This window comes from Sparus aurata, chromosome 4, assembly GCF_900880675.1.
Source record: "Sparus aurata chromosome 4, fSpaAur1.1, whole genome shotgun sequence".
NCBI classification, from domain to species: Eukaryota; Metazoa; Chordata; class Actinopteri; order Spariformes; family Sparidae; genus Sparus; species Sparus aurata.
Window position 1 is genome coordinate 8,249,868 of NC_044190.1, and position 17,355 is coordinate 8,267,222.

The window sequence follows — 17,355 nt, forward strand, 5'->3', positions numbered from 1 at the left end:
AATTTGCCTTCAGTGTGGTGGAAAGGAAGTATAAAGTGGAAGAAAAAAGAAAAACTAGTTAAAAACAAGTATCTCAAAATGAATAATCCACTAGGTCTTTACTTATATATTATTGATTAATATATTGATCTCATTTAATAGATCTAATCGTTTGTTTAAAATAATATAATAATAGCTCAAATAGTTATGTCTTGTCTCCATGTTGTAAATCAAATGTTATGAATAAAAATGACATGATGATGAAGATACATGATGGAATCATTCCATAATTTATACAGGTAATATATATTAGATTATCTAAACAAACAAACAAACAAACAAACAAACAAAATAATAATGTAAAGAAAAAGAAAGACTTATAAATAGATTGACATCAGGATGTAAAAGAGACGAAGCACCGGAAAAGTCTCAGTCGTCCAACATTTTAAGTGTCACACCTTCCTCTGGCTCTCCGGCGCCATCTTGTGTCCAGAAGAGAAAATGCCGGGACTGTAAGTCTGTTTTGAAAAATTTGAACAGACACATGACTGCTAGATATTCATTAAAAATGTGTTTATGCTATTTAAAAAGTATTTATGTTTCAGAGCTGCGTATGATGCGAGAGGAGCTACCGAGAGAGCGTCAAAAAACGTGTACCTGCATAAGAACAAGTACTAAATAAAACGAGTATTTGTGATAAACATGTTAATCCAGCCTGTGGTTCGCAGGGTGTCTGGCAGAGGTTTGAAGCAGCGGGGTGTTTGTCTGCTCATGACTGAGGTCACATGAGGCCGCTATTTATACATAAATAGTGCAGCAGCGATATCGAAACTGCGGAAGGTCGTCTGTGTGTCCCTGCGAGCAGACGAAGGGGATTCTGGTTGGACGTCTCACAGACAGGTGACCCTACTGCTGCTCAGGGAACCTTGAACCTGCTCTTTCTCCAAGTCTGAAAGGCAAGTGTGAGAATCCTTCAGTTTATGAATGAATCCGCAGTAGGTGGAGGATGGAGGGCACACCTCTGTGGTTCAGAGCTTGAATGAAAAGCAAAAGGTATGATCAGAAATCAACTGGTCTGACTCAACAGGCAGAGTACTACAAGTTTCCACTGTCTGTTTGGACTTTTCTTAATGAAATTGTGTGTTTTTGAGAACAAATACTCAAACACCGCATTCCTCTTCATTTATGTGTTTTATTATTTACAGTAGTTTGCTTGTGTTTGTGTCTCGAGTCCTGAGCTGTCCCCCTGCAGCACCAAACATTTTATCTGACTTCTCTGCCCGGTTCAAGCCGCTCCTCCTCACAACAACAACCAGGCCAGACTTGGCACAGTTTCCCTCTTGTGCCGTCATAATTCCAAATCTCGCGAACCAGCCCGGAGTGTGTAATCAAGCCTGGGCCCTGTGTGTGTGTGTGTGTGTGTGTGTGTGTGTGTGTGTTTGTGTGTGTCCTGCAGAGCCGAAGTGTCACTCTGCTGTCTGGAGGCCTCGCAGCTCTAGGATCTACTTGAAGGGGGTTAAAATGCGCTTTTCTTTTTGACAGGTGTAGAAGTAGTGTTGACCTGTTGCTCATCTTCTTTGTGTTCATATTCAAGAGCTAGAGGGAGTTTAAGGGCGGACGCTCAGAGGCCATGTCGACCCTCCTGCGCTGCATCTCCAGCTCTTCCCTCGTTTTGTGTCAGCGAGGGGTCCGTCAGAAGCTACCTGGAAGGAGGAATTTCAGGACTTTCCCCACATTATGGGACCAACAAGCCTCCAGAGGTAGGAACTGTGCCTTTCTGTTCAAATCACTTTGTGCGATCTAACAATATTTTTTTTCCACAGAGGACATCCAGGCCCTGCATGCCTTCTTTGGTCTGGATTTCCTCTGTGTCTTGACTTGAGGTATGAGAGCGTAGCAGTTCACATGAGGACACGCTCCCTCTGGCCAGAAGAGTGGAAAAACTCCACAGATCATGAACTGTTTGGTTTCTAGAGAAGCTCCCGCAGGAGGGAGAACTGTAGGAGCTGCTAACATGTGAGATCAAATGAGAGGTCAGTTAAAGGTGACATGTGAACGTTTGACTGCTGCCCGGTTCGATTCAGTCCACAGACGTTTATTTAGGGAGTAAATGCTGTTCGCTTGGCACATGTCCTCGAGGGTTTGTGAAGTTCAGCGAGTTGCCGAGTGCTTTTTAAGTTTGAATTTTGAGCGTGTCGGTGTGGGAGCGCAGGCCTCGCTGTGTGGCCTGGCTCTGAGCCAATCACCTGCTAATAATGTCCTCATGGCGGCGAGGTCACCGCGCCGTGTATGGAGAGAAATGTGTAACCTGACACTGGTCTCAGCCACACAATCTTGGCCGTACATGCACATGCTCGGCTGTTGTTGCACAGAAAGAAAGACGTTACTCTTTGTGAGAAATGTTCTAATATTCATCTGAAAATGTGAAATAGTTTTTCAAGAAAGAGGAGAAGGAAATGGGTTTTAGTGTGCTGCAGACTCAACTATCAGCTGGTTTGTGTGTTCAGGTGTGCTCTACAAGGACCTGGTAGTCGGCGTTCCTAAGGAGACGTTACAGAATGAGCGACGTGTGGCGTTGTCTCCTGCCGGGGTGGAGGCGTTGGTCAAACAGGGCTTCCAGGTGCAGGTGGAGAGCGGAGCTGGAGAGGAAGCCAAGTTCTCCGATCAGCAGTACAAAGAAGCCGGAGCCACCATCACTGACGTCAAGGGAGCCTTCGGTTCAGATTTGGTCCTCAAGGTTCGTAAACATATCTGGCCTCAGTATTACTGAATTTCCACTCGTCTGACATCCTTTTGCTTCTGTAGGTACGAGCCCCCAGTCTGAGCGAGGCAGACCTCCTGAAGTCTAAGTCCACCTTGGTGAGCTTCATCTATCCAGCACAGAACCCAGAGCTGATGAAGAAGCTGTCAGAGAGGCAGAGCAATGTGCTGGCCATGGACCAGGTGCCCAGAGTCACCATCGCACAGGGCTACGATGCACTCAGCTCCATGGCTAACATTGCTGGGTAAAGAAAAATACACATTGACATGCTGATTGAGTCTTGCATGTGAGACCTAATCTACGTAGGACCGTTTTATTATGTTGTTCATTGGGTTATACGGGAATGTTTCAGCTGTAAAACCTTTTGGAAAGGTAGGCCTTTAGGTGAATGCAGAAGAGTTGAGATCGATGAATGGATTGAGCGTGTGATGGGCAACTGGATATCATTTCCTGTGTGAAGACGTCTTTTTGTTTTTGTGGTCAAATTGATTTTGACGTTTAGGCCTATTTTTTCTCCAGGTATTTAAAAGAATACTCTCAGTTTGTGTTGGAGTTTTGCTACATTGATCCAGCCTTAATGTTCACACTGGAAACAAAGAGGGATGATCACAAAAACAAAAAATTGCCCTCTGTTTGAAGTTACAAGCACCAACACGCCACATGCTACCTGCGTGACAGAATATAACACACCACCCCTGAATGAAATACATCTTTAGTACCGACCAATTACAACCCCTCATGGCCACAGCACTTCCTGACTTTAGTGGGACAATGCGCCCTCTTCCACACTGCAAAAAACGCTCAGAAATGGCTTAAGGAACATGAAAAACAGCTAAAGATGTTGGCATTGTGTCCAGATTCTCCATATCCCAATCCAGTTGAGCATCCATAGGAGAACCCAGAAACAGTCTGATTCATTGAGGCTCCACCTCGCAAGCAACAGGACTCAACCAATGTACTGGTGCCGGACACCAGAGGACGCCCCAGACGTCCTGTGTCCATGCCAAGAAGGGACAGAGTTTTTGGCTCAGTGCCTCCATGGATCAGACTTAGTCTGGGACGTCCTGCTGAGGACTGATCGGATTGGGATCTGAAGAATTTGGAGGCCTCGCGTCATTTGTGAACAGTTTTTGTGGCGTTGCAGGCAGCGTTGTCCTGCTGGGGGAGCCACTACCATCAGGGAGTGTGTCGTCGGCAGGGGGTTCGATTGGGATGCAGCAGTGTTTCTAAAGTAGCATCTGCCAAAGGTTTACCAGCAGAACTCTGCATTGTTACAAGATGATCAATGTTATTCACCTCCTCTGTTCGTGGTGTTTATGTTGTGGCTGATCGGTGTATGTCTGTAGCTGTTCAGGAATTGGAGTAAATGTGACTTGAGGGTTTGTTTCGTAGGTACAAAGCTGTGGTTCTGGCTGCAAACCACTTCGGCAGGTTCTTTACCGGTCAGATCACAGCTGCAGGAAAAGTACCGCCGGCTAAGGTAACTAATGTCTACATAATACTGTACGCAAGTCAACATGAGGGATTTCCCACAAGTTATTTCTTTCCTGTCTGTACCTCAAATAAAATGTGTAATAGTGGACGGTCAGTCTCCCTCTTCTACACTAAGGAAGTCTCTGTTGTACACAGGTCCTGGTCATTGGAGGTGGAGTTGCTGGTTTGGCAGCAGCAGGCGCAGCCAAGTCGATGGGAGCCATAGTCAGAGGATTTGACACCAGGTATAAGTTGAGGAATAAAAGACATTACTGTGATGAGTGATGATTATTATTCTGATGACAACCTGAGTGTTTCCTGGCTTTCAGGCCGGCAGCCCTGGAGCAGTTCAAGTCATTTGGGGCCGAGCCTTTAGAAGTAGACTTAAAAGAGTCTGGCGAGGGGGTCGGAGGTTATGCCAAAGAGATGTCTAAAGAGTTTATTGAGGCTGAGATGGTGCTTTTCGCCAAGCAGTGCAAAGAGGTCGACATTGTCATCAGCACTGCTCTGATTCCAGGTCAGTCCCATCTGTACTTTCTACTACCGTTTCTTGTCTTTTTTTCTTTTGGTGTTTAAAGCTCATCAGTATTTCTGGCACAGTAACATTGAACCGAATGAAAGGGATCATTCATAGTGATGGAGCCCAGTGTTCTGAGCTTGTGTTAGCTTATTTTTTTTGGTTTAGCAGCCATTCTCATCATTCCTGACTGGCAACAAACATCTCAAAAAAAACACCTGTGTGTTCCTGCCCACAGCTGACGGATGATGATTCAGATTGGCTGATGATCATACAAAGCTGATCAACAAGCAGCTGAACACCCAGACTTTTATAGCTAGGAGTTGGAGTAAAAAGGGTTTTATTAGATTAGCATTTTTAGTAACAGTGGAACTCACAATAGCTGTTTTTTCCACTGCATTAACTTTCCCCAGGGACTAGAAACCTTTTGTGTGTTTCCAATTCAGGGACCACGGTCTAAATTAAACCCCAGGGATATCATTTTGCCCCCAGAAGTCCCTGCTTCCATGGCACAAACTAGTGGACTGATGAAAATATGTTATATACATTGCATAGGTGCAAACGTGGCCAATGTCAAGAGGCCAGACACTAGTGTTTTCAAAAGTACTGAAACATCGATTCTAAATATTAAAAACTGATTCAGTAATGATTGTTTGCAGTACACATTCCTTGTTAAATTCATCTCTTTGTTAAGTTAAAAAATGTTATGCCCTCAATGTTTTCCTGTGGCATGGGACCATGGTATTAATTATCAATATTCTTCAAGGTATTGTATTGAGATTAGATATTTCAACACCAAACACATGACTTCAGTGTATGTTGTTTTGTGTGTGTTGGTGGAGTAAGCAGGGAATTGATGGCTTGTTGAGGTGTTTTTCTGCCCCTTGTGGCCAAAAATCTAATAGTTCAGCTTTAATGTAGACTGTACACTTCCAGTTTCTCAGATTTCATGCTGTTCTGAACATTTGATGCATCTCACCTGTTCTGTGTTCCCTGTTTCCCATTCAGGGAAGCGTGCTCCCATTCTGATCAAGAAGGAGTTTGTGGAGTCGATGAGGGACGGCTCTGTGGTGGTGGATCTGGCTGCAGAGGCAGGGGGCAACATCGAGACCACCAGGCCTGGAGAACTGTACGTTCACAAGGTGAGGATTTTTGATTAAAAGACATAACCCCCTTCTAAAGCCTGTTTTTATGTTTTTTTTCACCACTATGTTAATACTTTTTAGGGAGTAACACACATCGGCTACTCAGACCTGCCCAGCCGCATGCCCACCCAGGCCAGCACTCTGTATTCAAACAACGTCCTGAAGCTGTTGAAGGCCATCAGCCCAGACAAGGAATACTTCCACTATCAGCCCACAGACGAATTTGACTATGGAACAATTGACCATGTCATCCGAGGGACTCTTGTTATGAAGGTGGGGTTCTTATTATTATTTATCGTAACTGTCTACTGGCAGCCTCCGTCACCGCTGGCATCCCTTGCTCCCTCTCAGCGTGAGCTGTCAGATCCTGTCATGCTCCGATACTGTGCCAAATGAGTACTAAAATCCCAGTCCCAGCTGGGGATAGCTCATGCTGGATTCCAGCAAGAATGTTATGAACGTTTCAAAATATACTTTTCCTGGAATTTTGGCTTTGACGCATTGTTTATGGCAGTGAAAGCATGCAACCTCCACAGGACATATCAGTTTTCCCCTTGTTAAACTCGGCATTATTCAGGCCTCTTTTAAAGAGAATTTATCTTTCAGACCACGGCTAACTGATTTGTGATTGCTGTTTGTTCAGTGTAATCTCCTATGTGGTCCATGAGTTTGTACTTGGAGTGCTCCCACTGTCCAGCCGAGATCTCCCACAATGCCTGGACCCCAAAGTCTTGATGTGTGTTTCGCACGCAAATCTCTGCGGACGTCCTCTGGGTTCTCACACTGGTGCTCTGTGTTTTCTGACGTGTCCAGGAAGGCAGGAACATATTCCCATCCCCGCTCCCCAAAACAGCTCCTCCAGCTGCCCCCGTCAAACAGAAAACAGTCGCAGAGTTGGAGGCTGAGAAGGCGGCTGAGGTCTCTCCCTTTCATCGCACCCTGACCTCTGCTGGCGCCTACACTGCAGGTCAGACACATTCGGCACAATTTTATGATGTCATTGGCTCATAGATAAAATAGAATTAAACACATTCTTGAAGATAATTCTTTAGTTTTGTTTGACTGTTTTCTACAACATATAGTAGTTTCAAATAGAGTACAATCAATTATTTGACTGACAAGAAAAAATAATCGACAATCAAAGTCCATTTTCAAAACTTTCAAATGTGAGGAGTGGACGCTTCTCCTGTGAAACAGTTTCCTTGAGTTTGGACTATCGGTTTGAGAAAAAAGGCAACATGACGGCATCCAGTTCGGCTTGAAAATGTCCCTTCTGGGACCTCTGACTGAGATTTGAACTACTTTCTGATGCTGTAATGACTAAACGGTGCACTGATTGATTGAGAAAATCACTGGGTAGGTTTATTGATGAAAAACAAAAAGTTTGTTAGTTGCAGCGTGAGTTCCAAACAAAATCTTATTTGGAAAGTTTTGCCCTTTTGCTCACTGAGATCACTGGATCTTAATGAGGCTTTTTAATGTGGACACTCCATTACATTAAAGCACGGAGGGGAATACATTTTTCAGCAAAGTTAATTTCTTTGAAGCTTCAGAGAAACTATGAATCACCACACTTGGATAACCTGCTGGGAAAACACAAAAGTGTTTGTTTTTATTCTTCAGTTATTCCGTTGCTGTAAAGTTTAAAAAGAGAATGGAACAAATGACAAAACCTGCACATTTCTTTCCATATAAAGAGCCGCACAGCAACAACAACACTGCTGTGTCTCTCTGCAGGTGTTTCCACCTGTCTGGCTCTGGGCATCATCTCCCCCAACGCAGCCTTCACTCAGATGGTCACCACCTTCGGCTTGGCGGGGATTGTGGGATACCACACAGTGTGGGGCGTGACCCCTGCTCTGCACTCACCCCTCATGTCTGTCACCAACGCCATCTCAGGTCAGGAGTCCATATCAGATTTGAGTTTTTTGTGACATTGTGTCTTTAACCTTTTGAATGTTGTTTTTTTTGCGTGTGTGTCAGGACTGACAGCTGTTGGAGGTCTGGTGCTGATGGGTGGAGGTCTGACACCCTCCACTCTGCCTGAGAGTCTGGCCCTTGCGGCTGCCTTTGTTTCCTCCATCAACATTGCCGGTCTGACACTTAATTTCAAATTTAACAATTGAGAAGATCAATTGCAAGACTAGTCAACTGAGAAAAGTGTCATTTCTTCTTTTCTGCTGACATACAGGTGGTTTCCTGATCACACAGAGGATGTTAGACATGTTCAAGCGTCCCACTGACCCTCCTGAGTACAACTACCTGTATGCGCTGCCTGCGACTGCATTTGTCGGGGGATATGGAGCCTCAGTGGCTGCTGGATACAACATCGAGCAGGTGACAGCACAGGGAGCCCGTTATTCCCCTCACATTTATCATTTTTAAAAATATATGTAGGTAGCCTGTCAGGAAAAAGATCAATTGCCAAAGTTTGTGATACTCAAGTTGACTTTGGTTGTATCCATACTCAATGTTGTGTTTTTCTGTTGATTTAACTGATGATTCGTTGGGCTTCATTTTTCATTAAGAGTATAAATTGTCCGGGAGTGATGAAAAATGTCTTTGACGACGGTGACGTGACGTCCATTACTAGTTTTGCAACTGATGGTCTAAAACCAAAGATATTCAACAAACATGATGTCACCCAGTGGCTGCATTGCATTGTGGGTAATCTAGGTGCCAGGTTTTGGAAAAGGAAGAATGCGTGAAATAAAAAGGCGATAAATCTGGTTCTGCAAAATAAGATTTTGATCGTATTATAGGAATGTAATGGTTGTCCAGTGGACTGCTTTTGCAAAATCTGATGTCGACATTACCCACAATTCAACAGCCACTGGGTGACATAACAGGAGGCGATTTATCGCATTACATGCACCTTCCTCTTGAGCACAAAAGGCTTTACACTAATTTGTCACATATGCAGCAGTCCTCCAAAAGACCTGTTGACAAGGGCTGCACAATTAATCTCAAAATAACTGAAATTGCAATATGACTAAGTGCAATATCCAAGTCCAAGCTGCAAATGTTTTTTATAAAGATAAAATGTTTCACAAAACATTGTTTTCATTAAATGTTGTAGTGCTGCAGAGATGCTCTGGCCTACAAAGCTTGTTCTCCAGATGTAATAAAACATGTGTTTGGCAGAGTCCAGGAGAAGTGCCACATCATCATCATTTTACTAGTTTTTCAATAACAATGAAAATTGTGATGCAAAATTTGAGTAATCTGAAAAAAAAAAATCATGAATTATATCGCAAACACAATATCTGTCCCAACAATCGCAGTATCACTTTCTGACCATATCTTGTAGCCGTACTGTAAACATACTTTAATGTGTTAATTTGGTGGACTTACCCTTTAATTCTACATGCTGAACCTGACCGACTTGACTTTTCCAAAATAGTTGCTAATTAGTTTTCTGTCAATCAGCTGATTCCAACTATGGTATTTCTACTTCTTCTTCGGATTTTAATGGTAGCTGATGACCAGCATCTTAGGTGCACTGCAACCACGTGTATTTTGATAACATTTGTTTTGTATTTGGATTTTATCATTTGTCTTATTAATTTGTGTTATATTAAATTATCCTGACTTGTGTTGTTCTTTGACCTCAGATGATGTACCTGGGCTCGGGCATGTGTTGTGTCGGGGCGCTGGCAGGCCTCTCCGCTCAGGGCACCAGTCGTCTGGGGAACGCGCTGGGTATGATGGGAGTTGCAGGGGGCATCGCTGCCACACTGGGTGCCCTCAAACCCTCACCAGAGCTGCTGTCTCAGATGTCTCTGGCCATGGCCACTGGAGGAACACTGGGTAGGTAGCTTCCTGTTTTTAGAGGATCTACGATTGAAATGAACATGATGTCATGATCGCAGAAAACTGCTTGGATGGAAAAATTGCCTACTGTGGCAGCGTTATCATTCATCACTGCCTGATTTAGGTTTAGAACAGATCCTACTGTTGTCCACAACGTAGGTGTGCTGTATCACAGCAAGGGATCTCACCATCAACGAGGCAACTCTGGGTTTCAGTCTCCACTTAAAAACAAACACAATTAATAAAGCCTTGGTGCGGCCACTATTTGAAATCCAACAGTTTGTTTAGGAAACCACAGGACCACCGTGAACGAGTTACATGTTATGAACTTTGCACACGACTCCTCCGTCTTTGAAGAGTGTGTATTTTTTTCTTATTCATAACAGAACATCAATCATCCTGTCCAGACACAGAGATGGGTGGATTTCGCCATCATGTGTGAACGTTGTACACGTTAATTGTAATTTAAGTAAGAAAGTGGGATGATGAATGATGTTGCAGTCAAAATACATACACTCACAGGCAGCAGAGCATAACAGTTTATTCAGAGCTAGCGACCCAGTGTTTTGGAGAAAACACACTTAAACTCAGGCCTCATTAGATCGACTTTGAAGATCAGGACTGCTTGTTAAGTGTCAAGTTACTAAAAACAGGTGTTTGCCCTTTTTATATTTTTCCTTTTCTGTTTTCAAACGTAGCCAATGTGCATGAGAAGTTTGGTTCGCTGAGCCAGACAACTGTGTAATAACTCTATGAGATTTACCGAAACTCTTTCATTCCCATCTTTCTGGCTGATCTCGGCTGCAGGTCTCACCATTGCCAAGCGTATTGAAATCTCAGACTTGCCGCAGCTCGTGGCAGCCTTCCACAGCCTCGTGGGGCTGGCGGCTGTCCTCACCTGTGTTGCCGAGTTCATGATTGAGTTCCCCCACCTGGACACCCATCCGGCCGCCGGGGTGGTCAAGACCGTGGCGTATCTGGGCACCTACATCGGAGGAGTCACTTTCAGTGGCTCACTGGTGGCTTACGGCAAGCTTCAAGGTAATGGATATGGCTTAGATTTAAGTACATTCAGATCTTATTCATGTGACTCTGTCCTTAACAGGCTCATCTAGTTCTTCATTTGATATAGACATACTGATATCTTTAAAAACACACTGAGCTTTGTGTCCTCTGATGCTGATTGTCTCTTTCATCTGGGTAAAGCCAAAGATCCTCTTCTTAATCCAGGCCTGGACTGTGGGGTTTGTGTGCATGTGTCAGCAGCCATTAATTTACATTGTAGTGCAACTGATCAAGAGGAACACATGAGAAGCTTTCTGGTGATTTGTTACGGGTCGGGCAAGGCCATGACTGCATGGCTGTGGTTGGTGGATGGGAAAGACTCTTATACAGATGATTACAGGCCTCCGCGGTCCAAAGACACTCGACACTGCTTAAGAGAAAAGTGTGTTTACGTGTTTTTATCTCGTCAAATTGTTTCCAAACGACTTGGAATCATTTCTGGTTTCTATAAAAATGTTTGTTGAAGATGTTTTTGGTTGCAGGCGTCCTGAACTCCGCCCCCCTGATGTTGCCGGGACGTCACATGTTGAACGCTGGTCTGATGGCAGCGTCCATGGGAGGCATTGTCCCCTTTATGCTCAGTTCCAGCTATGGGACTGGCATGGGGTGTCTAGTGGGAGTGTCTGGGCTTTCCACTATTATGGTGTGTATCAAAGATTCACTGAGCTGAGAGCAGGTGACGCAGAAAGTGAAATTTAATGTTAAAAACAGTGAAAAACGTTTTAAGAAATTAATTAAGGGATAAGACGCACTGAAAACGACTCCTCCGCAGGGTGTAACTCTGACAGCAGCCATCGGGGGGGCTGACATGCCCGTGGTCATCACCGTGTTGAACAGCTACTCTGGATGGGCGCTCTGTGCTGAGGGCTTCCTGCTAGACAACAATCTCATGACGATCGTCGGAGCTCTCATTGGCTCTTCTGGTGCCATCCTTTCCTACATCATGTGTGTGGTGAGTACACAAACACACATCCAGCCACATGTGTGAGGTTACACACTTGCCTCTCTGCAGTTACCTGATTAAATGTCCTTTTCTCCCCTCAGGCAATGAACCGCTCCCTGCCCAATGTGATCCTGGGTGGGTACGGCACCACCTCCACTGCGGGCGGAAAGCCCATGGAGATTGTTGGCACTCACACTGAGGTCAACCTGGACCAGACCATCGACATAATCAAAGAGGCCAACAGCATCATCATCACACCAGGTAAACACTTTCTGCGTTCCAAACTGCATACTTTCTTTTGCTTGTATTACATACTGCAGCTGGCAGTCATTTTAGACATACTACTCATTATATTGTGCCTTTGAACTTTTACCCTGTTCCTCATACAGCTGTCACAGTCCATAGCACAACATATGAGCTGTCATCTGTCTGTGCTCTCTCGGCAGCTCAGTCATGTGACATATCTTCCACTGTGCAGAGGATTGTGGGTCAGAATGGCCAGAAAAGCATGCTGGCTTTCATACCGTAAAATACATGCGGTAGGACATCCTGGTATTTCTGGCATACTGACTTTGACGTGTTAAGTATCGGGACATACTGGTTCGATTACTTTGATTTTCATGTCAAGTACAAGACACCAAGAATACAGTTGAAGCGCCAAACATTTCATTACATTTGATTTCATTACAAAATTAAAGGTTATTTTGCAGCTCAATCTCAAATGAAATATTCTGCATTTTCTCCAAGCTTGGCAAACAAAATCTGCAACAAGGGTTCCCTTCCTCAAGCACAGCACAAGTGGTTTTTTTTTTGTTTTTAATCAGACCAAAAGAACACAGCAGATGGAGGACATTTGAATACAGAGTACATTCCTTTTGTCCTCATAGCCAGGACAGCAGAAGAAAAAACTGAACCTCATTCTCAATTTCAGGATCACCCATCAAAGTCTGTCTCAGCCACTGTTCACAGATTCCTTATTTTGCAGGGAATGGAATGTTGCATGTACAGAGTCCACTGGGTGTTTACAAGCAATGTAATTTTCTACTTTGTGGCCAGATTTAACATTTGGGTCAACGCCAAAAACGCATTTTTACAAAATAATCAGTCCTTTTTTATACATGTACGTGTGTGAGAACATTTGTATTATTTGTTGTGCAGTAAGAAAAGTGACTTTAAAAGTCATCTTTGTCTTTGGTCAATAAAACCACCACAACATGAAACTGTTAAAGGTGCACTATTTTAGAGGCAGATAATCAGTTCATGCATTCCTCTTCCTTAACAAAACCAAGCGCCTTCATTACCCACAATACAACTCAACCTGAGTCACTCAAATATAAAGATTTAGGTATTTTGCTGGTAGTGGCTAATGTAACCTTGAGCTGCAGGCCTAAAGCAGCTACAGAGGCCCAGTAACCTCACTTTTTTGTAACACCACACCACCAGATTTCTTTTCATTTTCAAACTTTTAGTCTTCAGCCCCAACTGGCTCTGACTCAAGTGACATCACCTGAGGCACATTGTCAGATTTCACACTGCTCCCTCTGGAACCCCAAAAGGCTTCACACAAACTCTCCAAAACCTGTAAAAGAAATACTTTGATGTGGAAATTTGATGGAGTTCTCCTTGAAACTTCCTGTTCAAGCCAGTTAGCCACCAGTGTTTCACAGGAACACCAGAGACGCATTTAAACACTATTTTGTCTGGATCCAATCTAGCAGACAGCTTAATCGGTAGCATTTTTGATCAAATTGATTGCGCAGTAGTCAACATTAATGAAGTTTGAGAACAGGGAAAGTTTGAATTTTGGTTAAACCAAACCATTCAAATGTAACCATTCCAAAGAATTACATGCCAGCATGGCAAGTCTGCCTCTTATTCATCATTTTAATCAGCTAAAGACCCGTCTTTTTTACATTACAAAGACTTCGTGTGGAAAAAATCCTGAGAGACTAAAGCCTCTGGGAGAGACATTTGTAGAGAGAGGCTTGGGTTGACATCAGAGACTAAGAAGGAGCAGATTCTCTCATCACTGGACAGCGTAGATCCTCCTCTGCACTCCAGCTGCAGCGTTTCAGATGGTCTGCATCGATCAGCTATCTCTCTGATCTGATTGTCTTCACCTGACTACAAGGCTGAGCTTGACTGCGCTGCCAGAATGTGTCTCAAATATGTTTTCACACTGGATCTGAGAGAGCTAGAGGCTTTGCAAAGCCAAAGGTCTCGATTTTAGAATGATTGATATGGTACTAATTCATTAAAGTTAGTATACTGGAAACCACAAGAGGGAGCAGTTTGTACACAAATGATCTCACAGCTACCTGGTCTGCTGACACCCTTGCAGTGTAAATAAATGCTATGATTCAGTACATGTTTGTGCACAAAGAGTCAATGATGATGGCTTCGATTTACAAGTGTCAGATGGTGAACACGTTTGATTTATTGAATGGAAAAAGCCAAACACTCAACAACTGAGGGGTTGTTGAGTGGCCTGAGCGGGAGGAACCTCTCTTGGATACTTGCTGTTGTTTCCCAGTGGCTCCGAACCAACGCAAGGACAGCTGTGTGGTCCAACACGCTGGTTTGATTAGAGAAGCAGTGAAAAGTCATAAGAGCTATTGAGTCCAGACTCGAGACTCCTCCATGCGCTGTCAACAACAAAGCACGGCAGTGAGGAAACAGAAGGCTCCAGTTGTCTGGGGAATTAGAAGATACGGGTTATGGGCGACTGGCTTGAAAAACTTGATGAGGGGTAATGCTGAACTCTACAAGGTACCTGACCACCAGGGTTAAACGGGGGTTATGGAGATCTGGGGAAAGGAGTTCTTTGCACGCAGGGGACCCACGCACGCAAAAGTTTTCCTAAGAAAAACGTCTCTTAGAACTCTGAGCCACTGTGATTTAGTACAGAATGGAGAATTGTGGTATATGAGGACACAGAGAGGAGGACAAAAGAAAGATGAAGGGGTAGAGGAATCACTGGTTTTATTGTTGTTGACCCCTTGCTGTGCTTTCATTTAAAAATGAACCATAACTATTCCAAATCCACAAATCCAGAGGAAATGCTATCAGATAATAGACCCAAGTAGCCGAGGGAAGGATCTCAAACTCTCCGGATGCTAGTTAAAATAAGCCGGTGATATCTGAAGGTTAAAATGTCATTTTTCTTAGTCTATTGCATGTTTACTCTGTCTGGTCTGTGTTTGTTTAGGTTGGGGTCTGTGTGCAGCAAAAGCCCAGTACCCAATTGCAGACATGGTGAAGATGCTGAAGGAGCAGGGCAAGGCTGTCAGGTGAATGTCTACACTCATGTTCTTCTATTTTATAAACAAGATGACTGCTGCTGCTCATAACTGATATGTGGAAAAATATTCAGACTCAAAGGGGAGAAAGAGAAGTATGTACAGATGTTGTAAGTAAATGTAACAATACCACAGTGTAGAAATGCTCTGTTCCATAATTTATTTAAGTGAAAGAACGGAATTATTGTCATCAAAATATTAGTACCAAAAAGTAAAAGTACTCATTAACATAGATTGGCGTATTTCAAAATAACGTTGTAATAATGTCAGTTTCTGATTTGTCAGTCTCCCTTTAGGATCAATTAAGGTCTTATTTTGATCTACAATATAATATCATAATTAAAATAACTAATAACTTAATCTGCAAAGCAACTAGTGGCTACATGTGTCAAATAAATGTTGTGGAATTAAAAGGGTGCCTCTGAGTTGTAGCACAACTGTAAAAGAAAATGGAAATACTCAAGTATAGTACAAGTACTTTAAATTCCAGCACTTGAGTAAATGCACCACCACTGAGAACTGAACTTAACGCTCTTGTTGTTGAGATTTTCGAGTCGTTTCCCAATTTGTCAAATCCTGAAGTTTGGGGATTTTAGGTCGGGTTGGTCGCAATCTGAAAGCGTTGGTAGTTGAGTTGAGTCTCAAATTCAACTATCTTACAGGTACTTTTACATTACTTTTTTGAGTATTCAACTATATACTTCTTCACCACTACATTTCCAGAGGAAGTATTGTACTTAACTACATTCATGTTACAACTACAGTTACTAGTTACTTTTTTAGATTACCAGCGACCCAACTATATATAAAGTAGTCAATAGTAGCTTCATCTCTGTGAGCTAAGACATGAAAATGCTCCCTGTCTGAATATATCCGTGATGAAATAATTACTTTAACTTCCGTCTTTAACTAGATAAATTAAAATGTGTCAATAATCAACCACTTAAAATCCAAATCCAAACTTTCAGAAAGAGACGGGTGCATTTGTACTTTCGACTCCACTGATCAGGGACTTGTGAGTTGATGAGCTTTAATATTTTGCATCCATCTCCTCCAGGTTTGGAATCCACCCAGTGGCCGGTCGTATGCCTGGCCAGCTGAACGTCCTCTTGGCTGAGGCTGGTGTTCCCTATGATATCGTCCTGGAGATGGACGAGATCAACGACGACTTCCCAGGTGAAAAATCTTGAGAAAAAACATCTCCGTTGGATCAATTACTGCTACATTTTTGTCGATTTATCTGATTATAATTCTAGATGAATTATGTGTAATAATCACACCCCTCTTTCATCTGCACTTGGAGCAGCCTCCTGTTGTCTTGATATTTAGACGTGCCATGTTATCAGGGCAACAGTCTTGTTTTCTTAGCAACCAGGCATGCAGTCCGAGACACATGGTTCTGTTTATGACGGAGGGAGATAAGTGTGGTCCTGGGGAACCCAGTAACATTAATGAGGCCAATGCAGAGCCTTTTGCTTGCGGTTTGTCTGACCATCGCTCTTGTGTGCAAACGTCTGTGGCCCACAGAGACTGACTTGACACTGGTCATTGGAGCCAACGACACCGTGAATTCTGCAGCACAAGAAGACCCGAACTCGATAATTGCTGGCATGCCCGTCCTGGAGGTGTGGAAGTCCAAACAGGTTGGTTCTTAAGTTACCTTTGAGAGTAGGACACATTTTAGCTGTGTGGTACAGAAAGTGACCACTAAACTTCATCCCAGGTGATCGTGATGAAGCGCACCCTGGGCGTGGGCTACGCTGCCGTGGATAACCCCATTTTCTACAAACCCAACACATCAATGCTGCTTGGAGATGCAAAGAAGACATGTGACGGCCTGCAGGCCAAGATCAGAGAGGCCTACTACTAGTTACCTTACTGCTAACAGCTGGACAGTGCAGAGGCAGGTTGACAGATAATATTTTTCCAGCATTGGCTTTCAGTATATATATTTTGGAGAAGTGATTTAATGGGTCTGCAACGAATGTGGATCTGATACAAAGATACCCAAAATGCATAAGATGATGTTTTAAAAATATGGGACATGAATAACTCAAAAGCAAATGTGTACTGATTTGTAAATAAAAATATTTGAACATATCTAAAGTCCATTTTATTGCACCTTGCATTTTATGGAGGTGGATCACTTTCTGTGGGAGGTGGGAAGTAATAAAGTACACTCAAGTATGTTGTTCTTGTATTTGTTCATTTTTCTGACATTTTACTTTAACCGCCAACATTTTAATGCATATCTGTACCTTCTCATCCCTACATTTTCAAAATAGGCTCATTACTTAACATTTTTAAATGCATTTGATTGAAATTATCAATTATTTACAACACTTAACAACCCCAACATG

At 43.2% G+C, this 17,355-nt stretch overlaps 1 protein-coding gene across 1 annotated transcript; it reads left to right on the forward strand.

Moving 5' to 3' along the window:
* Positions 1 to 482: 482 nt before the first annotated feature.
* Positions 483 to 17,184, forward strand: nnt2 (nicotinamide nucleotide transhydrogenase 2). Its single transcript, XM_030414370.1, has 22 exons — positions 483 to 935; positions 1,574 to 1,739; positions 2,487 to 2,716; positions 2,785 to 2,984; positions 4,133 to 4,220; positions 4,370 to 4,458; positions 4,543 to 4,730; positions 5,739 to 5,872; positions 5,957 to 6,148; positions 6,689 to 6,842; positions 7,613 to 7,774; positions 7,859 to 7,969; positions 8,067 to 8,212; positions 9,490 to 9,685; positions 10,496 to 10,729; positions 11,236 to 11,396; positions 11,526 to 11,705; positions 11,798 to 11,957; positions 14,905 to 14,986; positions 16,053 to 16,171; positions 16,523 to 16,638; positions 16,719 to 17,184. Exons 2-22 carry the CDS (start codon positions 1,610 to 1,612, stop codon positions 16,863 to 16,865), a joined length of 3,219 nt encoding a protein of 1,072 aa, XP_030270230.1. The 5' UTR covers positions 483 to 935; positions 1,574 to 1,609; the 3' UTR covers positions 16,866 to 17,184.
* Positions 17,185 to 17,355: the final 171 nt, after the last annotated feature.